We start from the raw sequence: 22,306 nt of genomic DNA, 5'->3' as shown, positions 1-22,306 counted from the left end.
TCAGACCTTGGGGGGGAGGAGGAGGTGGGGAAGGGAATTGATGCCAAGTGCAAGATGCATCAATTGAAAACCACTTTTGCCATGGTGACAGGATGATGGTTTCTAACTGTGAATGGAGTATTAGTATATATTCATTCACATTTGGTTATTTATGCCACTAGAATGAGACACCTGTGCACTTTCACACCCTTGATGGACAAACAAAAATGTGTGACATTCCAATTTGTTTTATGACAGTTATCTCTACAGCTCTTTCCTTTACTTACAATAGACAGCTTATCAGGAGTAATTAACAGCGAAAGGGAAGATGAATTGTTTAGTCTCCAAAGCTGTTTACTGCATTGTATGCTGCAAGAGATCCTTAAGCATGTGCACTTCAACAATTCTGACAAATCAGCAAGCCAAATATTGTCTGCATCTTTAAGTTTTCTTTTCCTAGACATCTGTCGCTTCGGTTAAAAATCTCTGGAATAGTAATGTGACAGACATTGCAACCACATGCAGTATCTTTGGGAACCATATTGTTTTAAATATATCAATGTTCTTTATATTGTTATGGGTGAGGAATTCTTCTACTACCCAGGTAGGGTTACCACAGCTCCTCCAGGAACTAAAAACAGTGTGTGGGGTAATAATTGCACTCCCTGTGATTGTAAACAGCTTCAGAGAAGTACCACCCCCTAGGGTGGCGTGCATATTCTGGGTCAGAGCAGTACTAGAGATCAAGAAGAAAGGGCTTTTGGGTTAAAAGGGCCATCTTGAACTGAGACAGAGTCTTTTTGATTCAGCAAAAAGACATCACCTTTTGTGCAAGGGGTCAGGACCCAAACTTGCTGGAGGGTTGGAAAAATTGGAACCTGCAAAGGTCTCTACAGAACTATTGATAAAGCATTTAAATCCCTGTTTTTGTTCTAGGTTTTCTCTGTATGCTTTTATCCTTGAATAAACATACTCTGCTTTGAAACAGCTGCATGGTATCTGGGAAGTCACCATCATTGCAGAGTAACTAAAAAGCAGGAGGCTAGATGTTTGTCAGACCTGCCTGGGGATAATCAAAGTGAAGGGCAAGAGGACTGCAGCTCAAAGCCCCCAGCCAGCAAAGAGTGGGATGTAGGTCCCTGCCCAGATAAAGGCAACAGCTGGGGGCCTTAGACTGAGTGGGCATTCCTCTGAAGCAGCCATGGAAGGGGGGTGTTTATTAATTTAGATGGAATAGATGGGCCCAAACAATTAAAGGTGTTAATAAGACCCTGTTGCTGTCCAATATTAAACAGCTATAAACAAGGTTTGGTCTACAGAGACTTCAATCTGCATAGTACCATGGCAACACACCATTAAAAATCTTTTTAACCTTTTCCTATAAAACATTATTATACAGACCCTAACTATAAGCTCAACTGTGAAAATTCATAAAGAATCACGATAACTTATAATAAACGTTGATGACAAAAAGTTACAAGAGGGAGACGGACTGAATTGGTATAAATAAAAAGGCTTCCTGATCTAATTCAAGATTATACCTGGGAAAAAGGAGAATTGAGTCTGAAAATCAATTAACCAAATTTGGTGTGTCGAAAAGTAGAAGTTTATTAGTAGACAAAATAATAAGAGGACAGACTATTCTGCCTATCACTCCTCTTTGGGATTTTAAGAAACTACTTTGGGGGGAAATATAGATGACCAAAGGCAACCCTGACACTAGCTGACTGAAAGATGAGAAAAATGGGAATGAATCAGCTTCACCATCATGGCTGCCACCCCCACCATCTGCTGGGACCACAGATCATCTTCTTTCCAATCCTGAAAGATGTCCTAACCTAACTGGACCAGAGAAAGCGAGGCAGATGACATCACCACCCCTACCACCTCTTGTTGAATCCTGACCACCATGTGGAATATCAGACATTTTTCTCCCTTCCACACACCCACACACCCCTTTTCCTTCCCTACCCGATTTCTTGTCTTTCCTATCGGTCTTCTTTTTCCTTCTGTAATAACAGTCTGGCTTATCTGGCCAAGACTACACATCTTGCAACACTGTTGTAAGCGTGTGACCAAAGAAGCAAATAAAGGCAATGCCCTAAATAGCCTGGTGCTGGTACAAGTTTGCCAGGTCTCAGAGTCGCTAGTAAGACTGAGTGCCATGCTTGTGTTTTTCCAGCAGTGAGGCTACAAGTGATAGCCAACACCAGAGACTAAGGCCTTGGCTACACTTGTGAGTTACAGTACTGTAAAGCCGCCCCCAGCGCTGTAACTCACTCCCCGTCCACACTGGCAAGGCATTTGCAGTGCTGTATCTCCATGGTTGCAGCGCTGCACGTACTCCACCTCCCCAAGAGGAATAGCGAGTATTGCGCTACCACTGCAGCACCAGCGTGGCCACCCAATGCGCTGTGAATGGCCTCCAGAATTATTCGGCAGTATCCCACAATGCCTGTTCTAGCCACTCTGGTCATCAGTTCAAACTCTACTGCCCTGGCCTCAGGTAACCAACCATGTGACCCACCCTTTAAATTTCCCGGGAATTTTAAAAATCCCCTTCCTGTTTGCTCAGCCCGGCGTGGTGTGGAGTGCTATCAGCGAATCTTTCCAAGTGACCATGCCTTCATGCGCCAAGCGAGCCCCAGCATGGAGCAATGGTGAGTTGCTGGACCTCATCAGTGTTTGGGGGGAGGAAGCTGTCCAGTCCCAGCTGCGCTCCAGCCGTAGGAATTACGATACCTTCGGGAAGGTATCAAAGGACATGATGGAAAGGGGCCATGACCGGGACGCCCTGCAGTGGAGGATTAAAGTGAAGGAGCTGCAGAGTGCCTACCGTAAAGCCCGCGACACAAACGGCCGCTCGGGTGCTCCCCCCACGACCTGCCGATTCTACAAAGAGCTGTCTGTGATACTTGGGGTTAACCCCACCTCCACTCCGAGCACCACCATGGACACTTCAGAGCTGGTGTGGGGGGGGGCAGGAGGAAGAGGAGGAGGAGGAAGAAAACGGGAGTGATAGTGATGGGCTGGATGGAGACACCCCGGAATCTCTAGAGCCATGCAGCCAGGAGCTCTTCTCGAGCCAGGAGGAAGGTAGCCAGTCATAGCGGCCGGTACTTGGTGGAGGACAAACAGAAGAGCAGGTTCCCGGTAAGCATTTTTTTTTTCGGGAAGGGATTTTTTCGGTGTTGGCTCTCCCCAGGGCACAGAAACCCAGAGGACAGTGCAGCCCTGAAACAATCAGTCCCCCTTACTCACTATTTTGAGGCTCCCGTTGGATGTGTGCGCTCTGTTTCGGACGGGAAAATTATGCTATTGTGTAGACCCTGTGTGTTTTCTACTCCTTAAGTGCGGGGGAGAATCATTACTCTGTCTGGTATAAACAATGTTGCCTCTGTTAAATGTTGCATTTGCCTATACAGCAGCATCAACCTTGAGACCTCAGCCGTCCCTCTTATCGCCTGCTCAGAGACTGCAAAGACTCAGGAAGAGACCGCAAAAAAGCAAAGAAGACATGGTGCAAGAAGTGATGCGGCAATCTATTAAAGAGAATGAGAAAGCACAGAACTGGAGGGAGAGAGAAAGCAGGATCCGCCAGGAAAACACAGCGCACCGGCGGCAAAGCACGCAGCACTGGCAGCAAAGCACGGATCGGCTCGTAGCCATGCAGAAAGAGGAGCAGTACCACAAACGCAAACGTTCCGCCCCGCCCCACAGCCCTTGTCCCAAAACTCTTTCCATTGTGCCCCACTATCACCTCCAACCCACTTTCCCCAACTTCCGTGTTCTTCACGCCATCCGCTGCCTCCAACATCAGTATCTTCACCACCCAGCCCTGAAAACCACGACCCTTACCATCTGCACTCAACCCCCATCACCATGCAGTATAGCTATCCTGAAGTGCAGCACTCACTGCACAGCACACCAGACAGGACATATGCGAATCTGTGATTGCACCGTTCCCCACTCCACCTCCTTGTTTCTTTTCAATAAATATTTTTTTTTCTTTTCATTAAATAGATTCTTTGGCTTTGAAAACATTCTTTATTATTGCATAAAGTAAAAGACTCCTTAGCCCAGGAAATAAACAGGCACTGCAAGTCTGCGTGTCTGCTTAGCAGACACTGATTCCTAAAGATTGGAACTACTGCACTTCACTCCCGTGCAGGGCACCAGATATCACTGCTGGTTTTCAGCCTCAAATTGCTCCCTCGAGGCATCCCTAATCCTTGCAGCCCCGCGCTGGCCCCATGTAATAGCACTGCTCTCTGGCTGTGCAAATTCAGCCTCCAGGTGTTGAACCTTGGAGGTCCATGCCTGAGTGAAGCTTTCACCCTTCCCTTCACAAATATTATGAAGGGCACAGCACGCGGATATAACAGCGGGGATGCTGTTTTCGGCCAAGTCCAGCTTCCCATACAGAGATCGCCAGCGGCCCTTTAAACGGCCAAAGGCACACTCCACAGTCACTCGGCACTGGCTCTGCCTGTAGTTGAACCGTTCCTTGCTGCTGTCAAGGCTCCCTGTGTAGGGAGGATCTCCAAGGATCACAATGGGCATTTCAACTTCCCCTACCATGATCTTCCATTCTGGGAAAAAAGTCCCGGCCTGCATCTTCCTGAACAGCCAAGTGTTCCGAAAGATGTGTGCGTCATGCACCTTTCCGGGCCAGCCTGTGTTAATGTCAATGAAACGCCCACGGTGATCCACAAGCGCCTGGTGAACCATAGAGAAATACCCCTTCCAATTAACGTACTCGGATCCTAGGTGGGATGGTGCCAGAATAGGAATGTGCATCCCATCTATCGCCCCTCCACAGTTAGGGAACCCCACTTGTGCAAAGCCATCCACTATTTCCTGCACGTTACCCAGAGTCATGGTTCTTCTGAGTAGGATGCGATTAATGGCCTTGCAAACTTGCATCAACACGATTCCAATGGTCGACTTTCCCACTCCAAACTGGTTTGTGACTGACCGGTAGCTGTCTGGAGTTGCCAGCTTCCAGATTGCAATGGTCACCCGCTTCTCCACTGGCAGGGCAGCTCTTAATCTTGTGTCCTTGCGCTGCAGGGTGGGGGCAAGCTCCTCACACAGTCCCATGAAAGTGGCTTTTTCTCATCCGAAAGTTCTGCAGCCACTGCTCGTCATCCCAGACTTCCATGACGATGTGATCCCACCACTCGGTGCTTGTTTCCGGAGCCCAAGAGTGGCGTTCCACGGTGCTGAGCATGTCCGTGAATGCCACAAGCAATTTCGTGTCATATGCGTTACGCGGCTCGATAGCATCGTCAGACTCCTCACTCTCACTGTCACTTTGGAGCTTAAGGAATAGTTAGACAGCCAAAGGTGACGTGCTGGCGAGATAAGTCAGCATACGTCTCAGCAGTTAGGGCTCCATTTCTTGCACACAGATGGCGCTGCACAGAAACCTTTTAAAGATGGCGCCAAAGGTGAATGGAAACAAAGGGATTTCTGGGATGCGAAGCGATGCATCACGGGGCGTTGGGACAGGACCCAGAATGCCCCGCACCCGCGCCCCCTTCCCACAACCCATGGCGCCAGAATGGGAAAAGGTGCTGTGTGGGATAGCTGCCCATAATGCACCGCTCCCAATAGTGCTGCAATTGCCACAAATGCGGCCACGACTGTGCGCTGGGCAGCTGTCAGTGTGGACAGACTGCAGCGCTTTCCCTACTCAGCTGCACGAAGTCAGGTTTAACTCACAGCGCTGTACATCTGCAAGTATAGCTAAGGCCTAAAGCCGCATTTTCTACCTTTGCTGTTCTTTCCTTTCCCCTTGTATGTGTTGGTCTTGTTTCGCCTTCTAGCAAATAGAATCAAAACTTTAACAGCAGCTGCGATAACACCAGCCCGCCTCATCCCATCCCAACTAACTTCTTTTCTTTTCCCAAAAAGCCCAGTAGTTACCACATTTAACTCCAAGAGACAGTCAAACAAAGGGCGTTTTCCTTCTAAAAACCTCTCTCCAGTTAAAGGAAAAGGGAACAAGGGAGGTTGTTAAAATGAAAGCCTCATTTAATACTTTACATTTCAAATGCTTGAACTGTTTTTCCCCTTCTTTTCTCTATCTTTAATAAAACATTTAAATTATTTTTAGTGGTTTGTTTTCTATGATACTATGGAGGCTGAGGTCTCTGTGTACCCAACCTTGTTTAAAACTGTTAAATGTTTGACAGTGACAGGGTCTTGTTAACACCTTTAATTTAGATAGAATACATGAGCCCAAAGAATTAACACAACAGGAGGTCAGAGGGCCAGTTCTGATATTACGGCTGAAAAGGTTTTTGAAAGCACTGGTATCCCTATATAGCATAATTTTGCATAAGTCAAAAATCAAGGAGTTGGGGTGGTAGAAAAAATTAATCTATGGACACTGAATAAAAGAGGAAGTTACTCACCTTGTGCAATAACGAGGGTTCTTCGAGATGCGTGTCCCTGTGGATGCTCCACTTCAGGTGTCGGTAATCTCCGATCTGCTGCGCAGGGACATTTCAGTAGCACTGCTCGGCTGGGACACACGTGCACAGTAGTCACCTCGTGGTGCTGTTGGCACCTCATGTAGCACGCACACGACCCAACCCTTCAGTTCCTTGTCTACTGCAGAGCTCGATGACGAACTCCAAAGTAGAGGGGAAGAGGGTGAGTAGTGGAGCACCCACAGGGACACACATCTAGAAGAACCCTTGTTACTGCACAAGGTGAGTAACTTCCTCTTCTTCCTCAAGTAGTGTCTCTATGTGTGCTCCATCTCAGCTGTCTGTAGAGCAGTGCCCTACTGTAGATGGTAGGAGCTTTGGAGTCATGTGTGTTGTTGCAGAGAGCATGGTAAGGCCTAGTATAGTGTCTGACATAGAGCATTGAGTGGTGGCATAATGTTTTGTAAAGGTATGCTCTCAAGCCCTGCATATATCTATTATAGGGACATTGTTCAGGAAGGCTATAGATGTGGCCTTGGTATGCGTAAAATGGGATCAGATCCTCATTGGGGGTTCCTTGTTGTGCAGTCGATAGCAAAGTTGGATACATTTAGATAGTCTCTGGGTTGATATAGCACAGCCCTTGGTGCGTTCTGTTGTGAAAATAAAGTCCTGTATATTTCCGGAACGGTTTGGTTCTGTCTAAATAAAATGCTATAGCTCGTCTGACATTGAGTGTGTGTAGGATAGCCTCTTGTGAGTTTCCATGTGGTTTTGGGTAAAACGGTAACTAACTAATTAAACAACACACACTAAACTACAACACATCTAATTATTTCTAGAGAGAAAAAAGAAAGAGGCAGCACAGTGCTTACAAGAAGTGGAAGATTGGACAAATGACCAGGGAGGAGTATAAAAATATTGCTCAGGCATGCAGGAGTGAAATCAGGAAGGCCAAATCACACTTGGAGTTGCAGCTAGCAAGAGATGTTAAGAGTAACAAGAAGGGTTTCTTCAGGTATGTTAGCAACAAGAAGAAAGTCAAGGAAAATGTGGGCCCGTTACTGAATGAGAGAGGCAACCTAGTAACAGAGGATGTGGAAAAAGCTAATGTACTCAATGCTTTTTTTGCCTCTGTCTTCATGAACAAGGTCAGCTCCCAGACTGCTGCACTGGGCAGCACAGTATGGGGAGAAGGTGACGAGCCCTCTGTGGAGAAAGAAGTGGTTCGGGACTATTTAGAAAAACTGGATGAGCACAAGTCCAGGGGGCCGGATGCGCTGCATCCGAGGGTGCTAAAGGAGTTGGCGGATGTGATTGCAGAGCCATTGGCCATTATCTTTGAAAACTCATGGTGATCCGGGGAGGTCCCGGATGACTGGAAAAAGGCTAATGTAGTGCCCATCTTTTAAAAAGGGAAGGAGGAGGATCCGGGGAACTACAGGCCAGTCAGCCTCACCTCAGTCCCTGGAAAAGTCATGGAGCAGGTCCTCAAGGAATCAATTCTGAAGCACTTAGAGGAGAGGAAAGTGATCAGGAACAGTCAGCATGGATTCACCAAGGGCAAGTCATGCCTGACTAACCTAATTGCCTTCTATGAGGTGTGACAAAGTTCCTCCTCTATCTCGGTGGGTCCTGCGCTTAATGGCAGATTTTCTTGTCTCAGAGATTCACCACGTGGGTTGGGGAACGGCCCAGCGACTTTCCCCTCTGGAAGAACCCACAGTCCAGGTCAATTGGGAGGTTTGGGGGGAACACTCTACTCCGGGTTCCAGCCCAGGGCCCTGTGGACTGCAGCTGTCTATAGTGCCTCCTGTAACAGCTGCATGACAGCTACAACTCCCTGGGCTACTTCCCCATGGCCTCCTCCAAACCCCTTCCTTATTCTCATCACAGGACCTTCCTCCTGGTGTCTGATAACGCTTGTGATCCTCAGTCCTCCAGCAGCACACCCTCTCACTCTCAGCTCCTTGCGCCTCTTGCTCCCCGCTCCTCACACTCTCACCACAAACTGAAGTGAGCACCCTTTTAAAACCCAGGTGCCCTGATTAGCCTGCCTTAATTGATTCTAGCAGCTTCTTCTTAATTGGCTCCAGGTGTCCTAATTAGCCTGCCTGCCTTAACTGGTTCTAGCAGGTTCCTGATTATGCTAGTGCAGCTCCTGCTCTGGTCACTCAGGGAACAGAAAACTATTCATCCAGCCACCAGTATATTTGCCCTCTACCAGACTCCTGTACCCCACTGGTCTGGGTCTGTCACAGAGGAGATAACTGACTCTGTGGATGAGGGGAAAGCAGTGGATGTGTTATTCTTTGACTTTAGCAACGCTTTTAATACAGTCTCCCACAGTATTCTTGCCACCAAGTTAAAGAAGTATGGGCTGGATGGATGGACTATAAGGTGGATAGAAAGCTGGCTAGATCGTCGGGCTCAACGGGTAGTGATCAACGGCTCCATGTCTAGTTGGTAGCCGGTTTCAAGTGGAATGCCCCAGGGGTCGGTCGTGGGGCCGTTTTTGTTCAATATCTTCGTTAATGATCTGGAGGATGGCGTGGACTGCACTCTCAGCAAGTTTGCAGATGACACTAAACTGGGAGGAGTGGTAGATACGCTGGAGGGTAGGGATAGGATACAGAGGGACCTAGACAAATTAGAGGATTGGGCCAAAAGAAACTGGATGAGGTTCAACAAGGACAAGTACAGAGTCCTGCATTTAGGATGGAAGAATCCCATGCACTGTTACAGACTAGGGACCGAATGGCTAGGCAGCAGTTCTGCAGAAGAGGGCCTAAGGGTTACTGTGGACAAGAAGCTGGATGAGTCAACAGTGTGCCCTTGTTGCCAAGAAGGCCAACGGCATTTTGGGCTGTATAAGTAGGGGCATTGCCAGCAGATCAAGGGACGTTCTCATTCCCCTCTATTCGACATTGGTGAGGCCTCATCTGGAGTACTTGTGTCCACAGTACAAGAAGGATGTGGAAAAATTGGAAAGAATCCAGCGGAGGGCAACAAAAATGATTAGGGGGCTGGAGCACATGACTTATGAAGAGAGGCTGAGGGAACTGGGATTGTTTAGTCTGCAGAAGAGAAGAATGAGGGGAGGATTTGATAGCTGCTTTCAACTACCTGAAAGGGGGTTCCAAAGAGGATGGATCTAGACTGTTCTCAGTGGTACCTGATGACAGAACAAGGAGTAATGGTCTCAAGTTGCAGTTGGGGAGGTTTAGGTTGGATATTAGGAAAAACTTTTTCACTAGGAGGGCGGTGAAGCACTGAAATGGGTTACCTAGGGAGGTGGTGGAATCTCCTTCCTTAGAGGTTTTTAAGGTCAGGCTTGACAAAGCCCTGGCTGGGATGATTTAGTTGGGAATTGGTCCTGCTTTGAGCAGGAGGTTGGACTAGATGACCTCCTGAGGTCCCTTCCAACCCTGATATTCTAGGAGTCACTGCCACTGAGCTCTGTCTGCAACCGAGGACGGTTGAGAAGGAACTGAAGGGTCCGGTCGTGTGCACCCTACATGAGGTGCCAATGGCACCACGAGACTATTACCACGCACGCAAGCCCTGATCGAGCACTGCTACCGAAAATCTCCAATCTGCAACGCAGTGACACACCGATACCTGAAGTGGAGCACCCACAGGGACACTACTCAAAGAAGAAATGGAAGTACCTCATATTAAAGAATGTATTCAGCCTGTTATACTATTGGAAATTCATCATGAATGCAGTTTATACTCTCAGGATTTTAATTGTACTGTGGTCAATTATACAGTATTACATGCAGTTCTAGTATGCTGCACTGTAAGCTGTTTAATTAAACTTAAATAATATTTGTTAGGTTTGCTTCCCTTCCCCATTAGGGCTGCTTCAGACTTGAAAAGACAAAACAGTTCAAGTGACTTCTTTCTGCAGGACCTTAAACTGAGAATAGCTCTAGTCACTTCAGTTTCCTTTCTCAGTGGTGAAGAAAAAGAAAAAGCCAAGTGGGATGGTGGCCTTCGCAGAGAAGAGAATAATTGAAGACTATAGATGTTGTTCGTAGAGTAATTATTTTTCAGCCTCTTCCTCAGCACAGGTCTGCTGCTTAGCACCTCTTAGAATCAATCAGTACCAAATCCCAAATGAGGCTATAGTGCAGATCAAGTGGGAAAGTGTAGACAATTTTAAGAGAAAACATGATTCTAAGACACCCTTAGAAATCTGCTGTCAAAAGTGTGCAAGCTTACTTTATAGTCCATCTACTTACTTACAAAGCCCCTCCACCATAGGACTGGAGCTCTAAAGACAGAACCCCCCACCCATCAGGTTCCAGGCTTTGTAGATTTCAAGAGAAACCATCTTTCCCAATATTTATCCTTGCTATAGTTAGGTCAGGCCTTAACAAAAGCCAAGAACATTACTTCCATTAGCCAGGAGGTGTAAAGTTTTAATGCTGTCTATTAAAGTGAGTCTCTCGTGCCCATATCAAACAAGTTTCCTAATAAATTAATGTTGCCAGGCATTTCTTTGATGCGATACAGGTTTTGAAACATGTTTTTTAATATGGCATTTGGAAACACTTTGGGAAGCTGGATGGAGAACAATTCGGTCTTTCTATCTGTACTTGAAGAGGACCAATATCAGCAGGTTTCAGTTTTCCAATCATTTCAGCCAATATGACCGTTGTCAAAGAGTGAAGATTTTACCATGACCAATTTTGAATTTGAAAAGTTGTACAGTGTTCTAGACAGGCAGTGATATTAGTACCTTCAAGACCAAAAGATAGCTACCAAAGGCAAAATGCTAGTTTCCTGGGTAGACCTAAGAAATAGGAAAAATAGAACCCCTTAGAAAGGCAGAGAAGGATACAAGCATTTCTTAGATTCAGAGGCGATCTTCTAGTTCCAGTGCCAAACAGCTTTCCTTTCTTAAAGGGAATGCTGACTAGACTGAGCTTGTGAATGATATCTACTCTCCAAGTCCTCCGCCACAAAGGACATGGATTTCTCCCTGGAGTTCCTCAATTATTTGGGGCTTTTTATTGAGTTTTCATCCCAGAACTTATTAATACTATGCAGTACTACTAATTTGTCACTTTCGGGAGAATTAAAACAAATTTTAAATTATAGCCTATTTAAAACCATACATTATGAAAAGTGTTTTTTAAACAGTTAGGCAGGTGCTGCCTGAGTGTTTTTAAAAAATAACTGTCTTTTAAAAGGAGTTCCTATTTTTTGCATCTTTCCAAAAATAGGGCTCTTACTGTGCTAGTGTGTTTTGTTTATCTTTACAGTGATAATGCAACAAAACACAAGCAGTGCTATTTATCCCTATCAGAATTCCAACTATCAAGTTATTAGCAGCATTTATTGGTGATAAAGTGGGCAACTATCAATGCTTGCACTCCCAGAAAGGAGGACTGTTGGGTTTTGGGCTTTTTTTTCTTGCACATTTAGGAAACTCTAGTCAGATGAGTTTATTCATAGGCTTTAGAGAAGGTAATTAAAAAAAGAGCCTGTGTTCATACATGAAGTCTAAAGGAAACAAAGCAGCAGTCTTCAGAAGAGACAGACTTGTGTCCATGTGAAATTACATACTATTTTACATAGGAACAAGACAGTCTTTTTGGAAGATGTTAGTTTTGAATGGCAGCCTGAAAAGGACTCAGGGCTAGAACTTCTCAGTTCTAATCACAGTTCTACCATCAACAAAGCCAGATAAATCACTTCTATATGCCTAATTTTTTACACAGATGGAGAATGAAGATAATAGTACTCACAAACATTGTAGGATTCTTTTAAATAGTAGTTAATATCTGTAAAGCACATTGCAGATATAAAGCACGTAATATTTGGCACTGCCACTGACTAATTTGGAAGTTCGTAATCGAGACAAGAAAAAAAATTAGGCCTAGATCATCTAACAAATCTGAATGCAGAGGAAGCCATTTCAGTTACCCTCATAGCACTATTCTCCTTCTCCACACTGCAAGAAGGCTTTGTTGCAGAGACTGAATTCCACGATGGGGAAGGCAGCGGAGATGTGGAAGGTTTAAGGTTGGCATGGCAAGAGGAGAGAATGTTGGAGCAGTGGTGAGGGAGTCTGACTAGTTTGGGATTGTGTAGATGGAGAATGTGGAGGGTCAGCAGTGAGGAGCAAACAGTTTAATGCATTAGAAGGCCAAAAGGGACCATTGTGATCACCCAGTTCAGCCTTCTGTACAACATAGTCCATAGGACTTCACTGAATTAATTACTGTTAGAGTTAGAGCACATCCAAAGGTCCATCTAGCCCAGTATCCTGTCTTCCAACAGCAACCAATACCAGGTGCTTCAGAGGGAAGGACCAGAACAGGTAAGCATCAAGTGATCCATCGCCCATTTCCAGGTTCTGTCAAACATTGGCTAGGGACACCATACCTGCCCATCTTGGCTAATATAATTTCTAGTCTGAATTTGTTTAACTTCAACTTCCAGCCCCTGGATCTTGTTATATCTGTCTGCTAGCCCTCTATTATCAATTTTTCCCCCATATAGGTACTTACAGACTGTGTTCAAGTCACCCCTTAACCTTCTCTTTGTTAAGGTAAATAGATTATGCCTTATAATGAAAGACTTGAGGGGCTCGTTTTCCAATCCATCTCACGGCTCTTTGAACCCTCTCCAACTCATCCTTATCCTTGAATTGTGGACAGTTTTCCAGGAGCAGTTGCTAAGGAAGCTAATATAAACTTCCTACTCATACATGATTCCCCTGCTTATACATCTGTATACTACCAATCTCACTCACTAGCCTGGGGAATTAGCCACAACCAAATCAGTCTTTAGTCTTTCCCTCCAGGCTCCAATTTTTGTCTAAACAACCACAAACTCACAAAGGAAAATAAAAAAACTTCCAGATAGGGCTTTTTACTCAGCCACAACTCCAGTCCTAGGACTTCCCACCCAGTCTGTCTAGATGGTTCTTTCCTGCAGCTTCTCTGTATTACTTCCTCCCTCCTTCCACCCACCCCCACAACTCTTTATAGCTAACAGCTGTCCCCTTCTCAGCCTCATGTGATTAATCTTCACCCAGTATTGAGAAAAAAAGTTACATTAATTGTGTTGTGGGGAACTGTCCAGCAAGTGTATTCAGAAGTGAAGAATAATTCTTTAATGTTCACGATGAAAAAAACCAACTTTATTTAACTTGGAAATTGAAAGAACTAGCAGGAGTCTCATTAAGCATGGGCCCATATGCAATTTTCACACATCCTTGGAGGACTTCCTACCTTATTGTAATTGTATGCAGCAACTACTGTCACTGCAATTCATTATCAGTTAGCATATGCAATATCCTAAAGCGACACAGTTGGATGACCACCAGTTCATGAGATATTGCAACATAGCCACATTATTCCACATATACTTTATCAATTATCATATGCAAGTTACATTTATGTAAAAAAACCCAGCTTGCTAGTGAGGAAGACAGTTACCTCTATTACAATAAAAGATACTCTCTTAGAGGCAAAAGTGTATATAGAACTACTAAAAATACAGGATAACAGTACAACATGTTTGGGGTACATTTTACCCACATGTATTTTTCCCGTTATCAAAAAGTTTGTCACACTAAATTAAAACTTTTTTTTGCTGAATTTCTCACTTAAGCACAAGTACACATGTCCGAAGAACAGCATAGTTGGAGGACCACTAGTTCATGTGTTAACACTACATGCTCGTGGAGTACAACATAACCCTCATTCATGTTCCTGGGGTAAATAAACACGGCTGGCTGCCCCCAGGCTTCCAGCCTTTAAAGGGGAAGGCCACCCTGTTACAACATCCAAGGATCACATTAGCCTTTTTAGCCACAATGTTGCACTGGAAACTCATGACTGGCAGAGAGAGGGGCGATGAGGCGATGACAGCAAAAACAGTGGTAGGGGAGAACTGGGCTGTGGTAAGTGTGAGTTCTGAGTGATTATTCTAAAACCTAACTGACACAGAGTTTGGGTTGCACTGTGGCACCTCGTAGCATTCCAGAATGAGGAGAGTGGCTAAATAAGGAAATACAAAGTTGAGGTACATGCCATTCCCCATGTGGACAGGCAGGCTGGTGTGGAGTGGTGTGGGTGAGCCTAGCCAGAGCAACGATTACCCTGTCTGCATGTTGATCCCTTCACTGCCTCGGTCATCACCACCTCCTCTCTCTGCCAGTCCAGCAGAGTCCTCTCTCCATGGGAAGCAGCTCAATGTAAAGTTCAGCCTATGTAACAAAAAAAAGTGCTGCCTATGATTTGTTTGCACCAATAATGGGCACCAAACAGCAACGGACAACTTTGCTTCTAGAGTATAATAATTTACAAGACAGGAAGGGGAGGGTTAGCTGGAAATATGGGAAAGGTTCTGTGTAGAGAAGGAGACACACAAAGTCTTCTCTCACATGCTTAAACTTACTGTAACCAACACCAAACGTCTATCAACATTCTGTGACAGTCAAGGCCCATTTCTCTGCCTGCCCTGTCAGCCACTCCACCCTCCTAACATTTCAAAGTACAAACCATTACATTATAACAAAACGTACTGTGAGGTGAACTACAGACCACTTAGGAATCACATTGCATCTTTTGCATTTAGTGTCACAGTAGCATCCCTACTGTACATCTCTGTAATAACGAGAGCTGTCCATATAAAGAACTCCTACAAAGAGCATTTTTATGTTTAAAAAAAAAGAGTTAGGAAATTCACTGACAAAATATCCTTTTGTTAGTGCAGAGTTAAGGTTGCCTGATAGAATCATGTGCCTTTCCAGAATTTCAAGTTCAACAAAACTCAGAATTCTGAAAACCAGAACGTACAAAATCAAGGTTGCTCTTAACTCTCAGACTTCTGAGTCTTGCTGAACTTGACATTCTTGAAGGACACACGATACCACCAGGCAACCCTAACTTTACATTAACAAAAGGATTTTTTTTTTTGTCAGTGAAAAATTTAGTTTGATCAAGATGCTGAATGGTATGCACTGCATAGAACTTATAGACAGACCCAAAAGCTATTTTGCGTTTAAAATTTGGGGCTCAATGCATACATAGGACAAGGCTCTGCACTAACTGTTTTTTCTCTTTAAAAACAATGACCAAAACCCAAATATTTTCACACTGTAGTAATTTGCAGATTATATTACCTGGGGAACTGGCACATTCTGATGAAGCCTGAGCATTCTCAGAATCCTTCTGCTGTGGTTTTGAGGCAGGAGTTTTTAGTACCATCTCTTCTCCACTTGGAACAGGCATATAAGAAGTGGAGGGAGTAGCAGCAAAGAGCCTCTTCAGTACTTTCCCTATGAACACTATGGGATAATAAAAATAATTGTAATAAATAAAAGCAGAAACATCTTTACAATAGATGTAAGTCACTGTATTTTGAGATCTATTTTTACCCTCTAATCAATTAAGAGTTGCTTCCCATTCCTCCAGTTGTAAACGCAAGCTGCCATCTTTTCATGTAAAACCCCCCCAAGGGTCATCAGCAAAATTTTCAACCTGGAATAGTCAGCATCCCCCCTCCCTGAGCTAAACGAGTAAATATTAGCTGGTGGCAGCAGTTGTACACTACTATCCTCTGCAGCCAGACCAGGACATTTTACAAGAATCCTACACAAGCATCTTAAGATTGCTTAAAGTCTCTTGTTGGCACAGCAAGACATTTTCTCTGAGCCATTGATTAAACGGTCATAATTGAGTCATTTTAATCATACATGAAAATAACGAGGATGGCAGCAATAGAAATAATAGGGTTAGCATGTGCTATTAAAGAAGTAGCTTTCTCACATGCCCTTTTGCCTTCCACCCCACCCTATCATCTCAGGCTTGCAGTACAAACTGCTACTAATTATTTAAATGCAAAGGTCATTTAGATAAAACCAAACTATAGCTAAAACTGTCTTCTTCCTAATGAGCATGCCTGAGTATTTTAGACACTTAAACCATATTTTGTTTTAGTTACAGAAAGCTGGTGTCTAGAGTGACACACTCTTGGGTTATAATGTATGCCTGGTCAAGCAGAGATTTTACAGAGCATAGGAGAACAGGTTTGAAGATAGTTACTTAACCTTTGATCCACTTTTAAATTTTTGTCAGGAAAAGGCACACCTATCGTAAGGATAACCTACTGTGGGATTCTAACAAAATACACCGCTACCCCGATATAATGCGACCCGATATAACACAAATTCGGCTATGACGTGGTAAAGCAGTGCTCCGGGTGTGTGTGTGTGCGCACACTCCAGTGGATCAAAGCAAGTTCGATATAACGCGGTTTCACCTATAACGTGGTAAGATTTTTTGGCTCCCAAGGACAGCATTATATCGAGGTAGAGGTGTAATTATAACGTGGCCTGGAGAAATGGGGTTCTATTACTTTAACAGACTGGCAGGTGGAAGGGCTCCCTTTTACATTATAAAGCCATTTTTAAGGAATAGTAGTCCCTTTAGGCCAGTGGGGGGCAATCTGCAGCCCGTCAGGGTAATCTGATTGTAGGCCACAAGATATTTTGCTGATGTTGACTGTCTGCGGGCACGGCCCCCTGCAGCTCCCAGTGACCATAGTTTGCCGTTCCTGGCCAATGGGAGCTGTGGGAAGCGGCAGCCAGCATGTCCCTGTAAGGTTGCCCATCGCTGTTGTAAGTAATGGCTGCTATGACTCTGCAAGGACATGTGACCAGGCCACATGATGCTGCCCTCCATCTTGGGATGCCAGTACTTTCCCACAAACTGGCCTGGGAACCAAGCTTTGAAACAAAGGGTTCCCACCACATACTAAAGCTATATAAGATCTGGGGGGTCTTCACTCCCCACACAAGAAGGAAACACCTGAGGAACAAAGACTGAGCTGAGGGAAGTGCTGGACCCAGGCTAAGGGATTTCTAGCCTGTGTCTGAAAGACCTGGGGATTCCAAGCTGTAAAGCAAGCTTAAGAATCTGCAGCCTGCTTGTATCATTTTTCAGGGTCAGAATCTGCTATTTATATCCAATCTAGTATATTAAGCTTAGGTTGCACTTTTGTTTATTTGCTAGGTAATCTGCTTTGATCTGTTTGCTATCACTTAAAATCTATCTTTTGTAGTGACTAGACTTATTTTATGTTTTAATCTAAACCAGTGAGTTTGGAGTGTAGTGTTTGGGAATCTTAGCTCAGAGGGGCTTGTTGTATTTCCACTCCACATTGAGAGAGAGGCAAACTCTATGCGCGTACGCTGTACAGTTCCCTGTGCAGCACAAGACGGTATAATTTTGGGTTTATACTCTGGGGGGGGGCAGGGAGAAGAAGCCTGGGGAGCTGGGAAATTGGCTCGTGTCTGTTTGCACTCAGGTAGCACCACCTGCTGTCATGTTGGATGATAACGGGGCCTGGGTTAGGCTGGATGTGTCCCCACCCAGCTGTGTATCTTAGAGGGGTGCAGTGGTTCCTACAGCTCTCAGACTGCACCCCAGGGGTGACAACCCATCACAGGTCCCTAATGTAGGGCCAGATGCTTCTATCCTTTCTTATAATAATTAGTCCCATTGACATCAGTAGTAGTACTCTTGCCAGGTCCTTAGCAGTATCGGTCCCATTTTAGGGCCAAATTTTGCTCATCTCACTCATAGGATTAGTCCTATTGACTTCAATTGAACAACTTACATCAGTAAAGTGAGCACAGTTTGGCACTTAGCAGTGACTAGTACTACGCAACTTAAAAGACACCGGGGAAACAGTCATCGACCATAGTATACGTACACCCATTGCAATTTCATTCAGAACAAGATGTTCTTTAAATATTTAAACTGTCTCATAGCACTATTTAAAAGCCTAAATTATTTTACTACGAATGAAGTCTTGTGCCTCTAGGAAATGACAAGGGATGAACAACGAGTGTGGGACATTCAGGGAGAAAAGGCATTTTATGCTGTAATCACAATTTCTATTCATTAACTAGAGGAGTAGTTTCATTGCGACTGTGGCTTAGATTCTTATTCAATAAGCATATTGAGAATAATGTGGTGGTGTGGGGAAATAAAGAGTAAAAGAGCCTTTAGACTCAGTCCAGAGGATGGGATGGTGCAGCTACATGTCACCCCAAGAAGAAATAATGAATCACTTTCAGTTCCTCTAGTGCCTACATCCTGCTTTTGGAGAGGGGGAAAAAGGAAAGGAAGGCTAAATTATTTTGCCCATTTTCATGGAGCATTTGCCTGGCCTGCTACTGACCTGTGTGTGTACATATGGGAGTCAGGGTAGGTGCATCAGGCATGCATTTTGTGCTCTCTTTGTCTTCCTTTCCCATATGCCAAGCTCTGATTTAAGCAGCCCTAATGCAGTTGCACATGGCAGGGGGTGTGGCCTTGCTTTCCCCCTGGCCTTGCTATATTTCTGGCAAATCAAAATCTAGCTCAATTAAAGTTTTGTGCTCAAGAATGGTGCCAAATTTACAACAGCAGAGACTGCATTACTGTGTTCTGTCATCCCTTCAAGTGGCCACTACAGATAACGATCCAAACAAATTGGTTCCAATCCAGCACCTTTCATGACCACTAAATTCATTAAAGAAAAAGCTTCCTAGAAGTGTTAGGAAAGATATAGCAAGGTTAAGTACAGAGAAGATTTTCCCCATGCTGTGTGTGTTCAGTGTGCAAATATATATTCTTTGCTCAGTGAGACAGTAACAATTATTTGCACTGGTCACTATGGTGCCCTACAACCCTTTTGAGATGAAAGCGTGTTCTAATCTAGGAGACCATTTTCTATATTTACATAAATTTGAGAACATTTGAAGTTAGGGCTATGAAGAAGATAACCTTTTTAGGTAAGGTTATTTTTTGGCTTGAACAGAAATAGTTTTAATTTATTCAGTGCCAGAACTTGGTAAAGTATTGATAGAGTCATAAATGGAAATTTTACTAGGACAATTAATTCAGATTGGATTATGTGCACTGTCGTGTGATCTGAAGACCAAATAAAGGACTACACATAGGAGCCAATGATAAATACAAAGTAAATCAAAACAAGAGGGAGGGGCTTTATCTTGAGTAAAATAGGGAAGAATGCTAAATTATAGCTATGCTCTTCATTAAACATTTACAGGTAAAAGCAACACATTAATTTAGTCTGCTCTGGAAGTTTGGAGTGTGTTTCGAACACCAGCAGAGAAAAATATAATGGACTGAAGGAAATTAAACAAAATTTTAACCTAAAAAAATAAATGCAGGCAGATACATCTGCAGAAGATTAAGATCTAAACAGACACTGAAGGCAGTAGGCCAGCAGATAGCCTGGCTTTCAAAGTTACTGACTATCCAGCTCCCACTTACATCAACTGAAGTTACATAAGCTTAGTTAGTACCTCTGAAAATCAGGCCCTATGATATGCAAGTTCAGACACCCAAAATTAGAGTCCACTTTTGAAAACCTAGCTCCCTCTCTGTACCCTGGCTTCCTCTCCTTTATGAAGAGCTGTGATCTACACATGATATTTAGAATGAAGGGTTATGGAGTGTTTTAGCAAAAACAGTTAAATTTTACTGGAAATATGAATTAAGAAGATACAAATAGCAGATGTAAATTTCAAGAGAGAAAAACAGCTGCCAAACTACAACAAGCAAGTCACCATTTATGGTATCCATATATAAAATGAAAATGCAAAGGACCTGGGATCCATTTAAATATCAATTTAATTTTTGCATAGTTAAACCCATCCACAATACCAGCTAGAATTTCCAACAAGTTATGAGCTTATTACTTTCACTATTGAAGAAAATGGGCTGATTCTGAAAGCACGCATGAACATACAGGCCTCTTGCCCACACATCCTGACATCTTTTCCTGAGTCTGATTTTATTCCTCTTGTTTAAATGGGAGGGGCTTGTGTCAGTTTTTAAAGCAAGGGTCATCAATTCTGGAACTCCCTTCTTCACTGTGTCCAAGAGAACCCAGATTCTCTGATCTTCATGACATCCTGCAAGGTTGATTTATTTTGCCAGGTGTTAGTTTGCATAGATTTCTGGGAGGAAAGACTTTTCAGCAGGGAGTAAGAAAGGTTTAAAAACCCTGTAATCATTCTGACATTGCAAACAGATGCTGTACAAATCATTATAAGGAACTGGAGAGGGGCTTTTATAGAGTTAAATATATATTAAAGAAAGGCTAAATCTTGAAAGGTGCTAAATGACAAATTCAAGGTTTGCACTTAATACAAGTCCCATTCAAGCCCAAGAAAGTTGAGGATGTTCAGCGTCACACTGTAAACCAGTGGTTCTCAACCTATTTACCATTATGGGCTGCATCCATTACTACCTGTATGGCCCTGAGGATGTCACATGGGCCACAGCTGTGCACCGATTGGGCTGCAGGTTGAGAACCATTGCTGTAAACATTCAGCACTTCACAGGCGCAATCTCTGAACACTGAGTGCCCATTGCTGTATATGAGTACCCAGTGTTTTGTGTCTGAGGAGCTAGTAGTAGAAATACAAGATGGTATTTCAGTGTGATCATGTCAAACAGCCTGTGGATTTTTCAGTTGACATTTTAAATCCAAGAGTGAAAGATACAAATTTTAGCTTTAGTGATTCTTGGATTAGTTGGATAGGGTAGGAGAGAAATGAAATCTGTAAGTAGTTCACAGGTTCTTGTCACGGTGAAAGGCTGAAATATATGAAAAATAAGCGCTAAAAATGTGGGATGTTCCAATTGGACAAGAAAGTTGAAGCAGCAACCAAAGACCATGTTTTATCTTTCCTGGTACTTAGTGTGGGCAATAGGCACATTGCTATTGCTATTTTTAGCAATGAGAGCAAGTTGTGACAGAGACAACCATTAGTCACTGCAGAATTAAACATAAAAGCAGTATATAGAAAGAGGCATATAATACATTGCAAAAATAAAAGCAACAAATGTTTAACCAGAACAAAATCCCACAAAACCCCATACACAGTTCACCAAGCACTAATCCCCATTAAAGAGAAAGCAAGCCAGTATAAAAGAGAGGTATTCAAGCTGGAACTCACATAATAGAAGAACACAATGTGGTATCCAGAGACTTCCCACCCACTCCCAGAAGAGACAGACCCAATATTAGTAAGAGAAACTGAAATGCAAAGACAGCTGTAACCCACGTAGACTCGCTGTTCAGTACAAAGTGCTGACCAAAACCAAAGCTGTATAAGAGAAATTGAAAAACAAGGCAAAAGTTAACACTATAGGCCAGGGGTCAGCAACGTTCGGCATGTGGCTCGCCAGGGTAAGCACCCTAGCGGGTCGGGCCAGTTTATTTACCTGCTGACGCGGCAGGTTCGGCCGATTGCGGCCCCCACTCGCCGCGGTTCGCCATCCCGGGCCAATGGGGGCGGCGGGAAGCCGCAGCCAGCTCATCCCTTGGCCCGAGCCGCTTGCTTATTATATTTATAAATATAATATAAATATATTATATTTATATAATAAATATATAAATGCTCATTTTGCTAATAAGTGTAGCCATAAAAATACAATATTATGCAACATCCTCTTTGTACATGCCAGGTAACAGCTGCATTTTAAAATTCATCTTGTGTATATAACCTAATAATAATAATTATTTTTTTTACATGTAGAATGAAAGAAAAATGCGTTCAATTACTACATCTGCTATATATGGTCATAAGGTTTTTAAAATGATTTTAAAATCCATTTATTCAACATGCTTGGCAAGAGCAGCATTGGAGAAAAGAAATGTTTCTGCTGTTGGTCTGGGAAACTGCTTTGAAGGTCATGCAAAGTGTAAATGCAACCCAGTCTCCACATGATTACACCAGTGAGACAATATCCAGTCCTTCACATTCCCAATTGTGAAGCTTCTCAAGCATGAACTATCATATTATTGTCAATTCAAGTCCATTTTTTAAACATTTA

The 22,306-nt window shown here is 43.7% G+C and overlaps 1 protein-coding gene across 4 annotated transcripts in view; it reads right to left on the bottom strand.

Moving 5' to 3' along the window:
* ERICH1 (glutamate rich 1) overlaps positions 1 to 22,306 on the bottom strand; it is a 109,475-nt gene that overhangs the window by 71,435 nt on the left and 15,734 nt on the right. For 3 of the 4 annotated variants that reach the window (XR_004645237.1, XM_034766392.1, XM_034766391.1), the window contains exon 2: positions 15,568 to 15,732. The exons of the other annotated variant lie outside the window; for it this stretch is intronic. Coding sequence is in view for 2 of the 3 variants with exons in the window: in XM_034766392.1 (XP_034622283.1) it covers positions 15,568 to 15,732 (165 nt within the window). In the remaining variant the exon portion in view is untranslated. The remainder of the gene's footprint in view (positions 1 to 15,567; positions 15,733 to 22,306) is intronic. 4 annotated transcript variants of the gene reach the window in all.

This window comes from Trachemys scripta, chromosome 3 (assembly GCF_013100865.1).
Source record: "Trachemys scripta elegans isolate TJP31775 chromosome 3, CAS_Tse_1.0, whole genome shotgun sequence".
NCBI lineage: Eukaryota > Metazoa > Chordata > Testudines > Emydidae > Trachemys > Trachemys scripta.
The sequence above is the reverse complement of the archived record's forward strand: the minus strand, read 5'-3'. Positions and strand labels throughout refer to the sequence as shown.